Source organism: Eurypyga helias, unplaced genomic scaffold (assembly GCF_000690775.1).
Source record: "Eurypyga helias isolate BGI_N326 unplaced genomic scaffold, ASM69077v1 scaffold26457, whole genome shotgun sequence".
NCBI lineage: Eukaryota > Metazoa > Chordata > Aves > Eurypygiformes > Eurypygidae > Eurypyga > Eurypyga helias.
Window position 1 is genome coordinate 56,647 of NW_010260183.1, and position 499 is coordinate 57,145.

The window sequence follows — 499 nt, forward strand, 5'->3', positions numbered from 1 at the left end:
GCTTAAGACATGGGCCAGACCTACAACCCTTGGAGAATTTGGAGCCCTACGATTGGAAGAAGAAGTTCAGATCCTTGGTCTAATTCACACTATCCTCACGAAAACTGAAATTGAACAAAAGGAAAGAACTCTTCCCCGGGTCATGATACGATTCTGAATGCAAATTTTTGAAACATCATTTTCAGGCTGTTGCTGGTCATTGCTTTCCCCAGCCCCCACCCCCCTCTTGCCCCCCCCCCCGTCATGCTTTCATCACTTGCTCCTTCTGAAGTCTGTCCTGCAATATGGTAGCGTGAGACTGCAGATCAGCTTGAAGAAGCCTGGGTGTGGTCACACGTCCCAGCTGCAGCTGAAGCCTGTAAATCTGAACAATTTCACTGGTTTCATACTTTACCATCTGCCACCTTTATTTAGGAAACAATTTGAACTATAAAACGGCCCTGGCATGCAATACTTTTATGAAAAGTACCGGTTCGGATTTTTAAATTTTTTCCAGTAT

General features: G+C 44.9%; 1 protein-coding gene across 1 annotated transcript in view; it reads left to right on the forward strand.

The window, feature by feature from the left end:
* The window catches only part of TMEM131 (transmembrane protein 131), a gene marked incomplete at its 5' end in the record, with an annotated part of 50,575 nt that extends 50,467 nt beyond the window's left edge, over window positions 1-108 (forward strand). Inside the window, 1 exon segment of the mRNA XM_010154956.1 lies at window positions 1-108. This exon segment is cut by the window's left edge and continues 26 nt beyond it. Within this exon segment, the coding sequence (XP_010153258.1) occupies window positions 1-108 (108 nt within the window).
* Window positions 109-499: the final 391 nt, after the last annotated feature.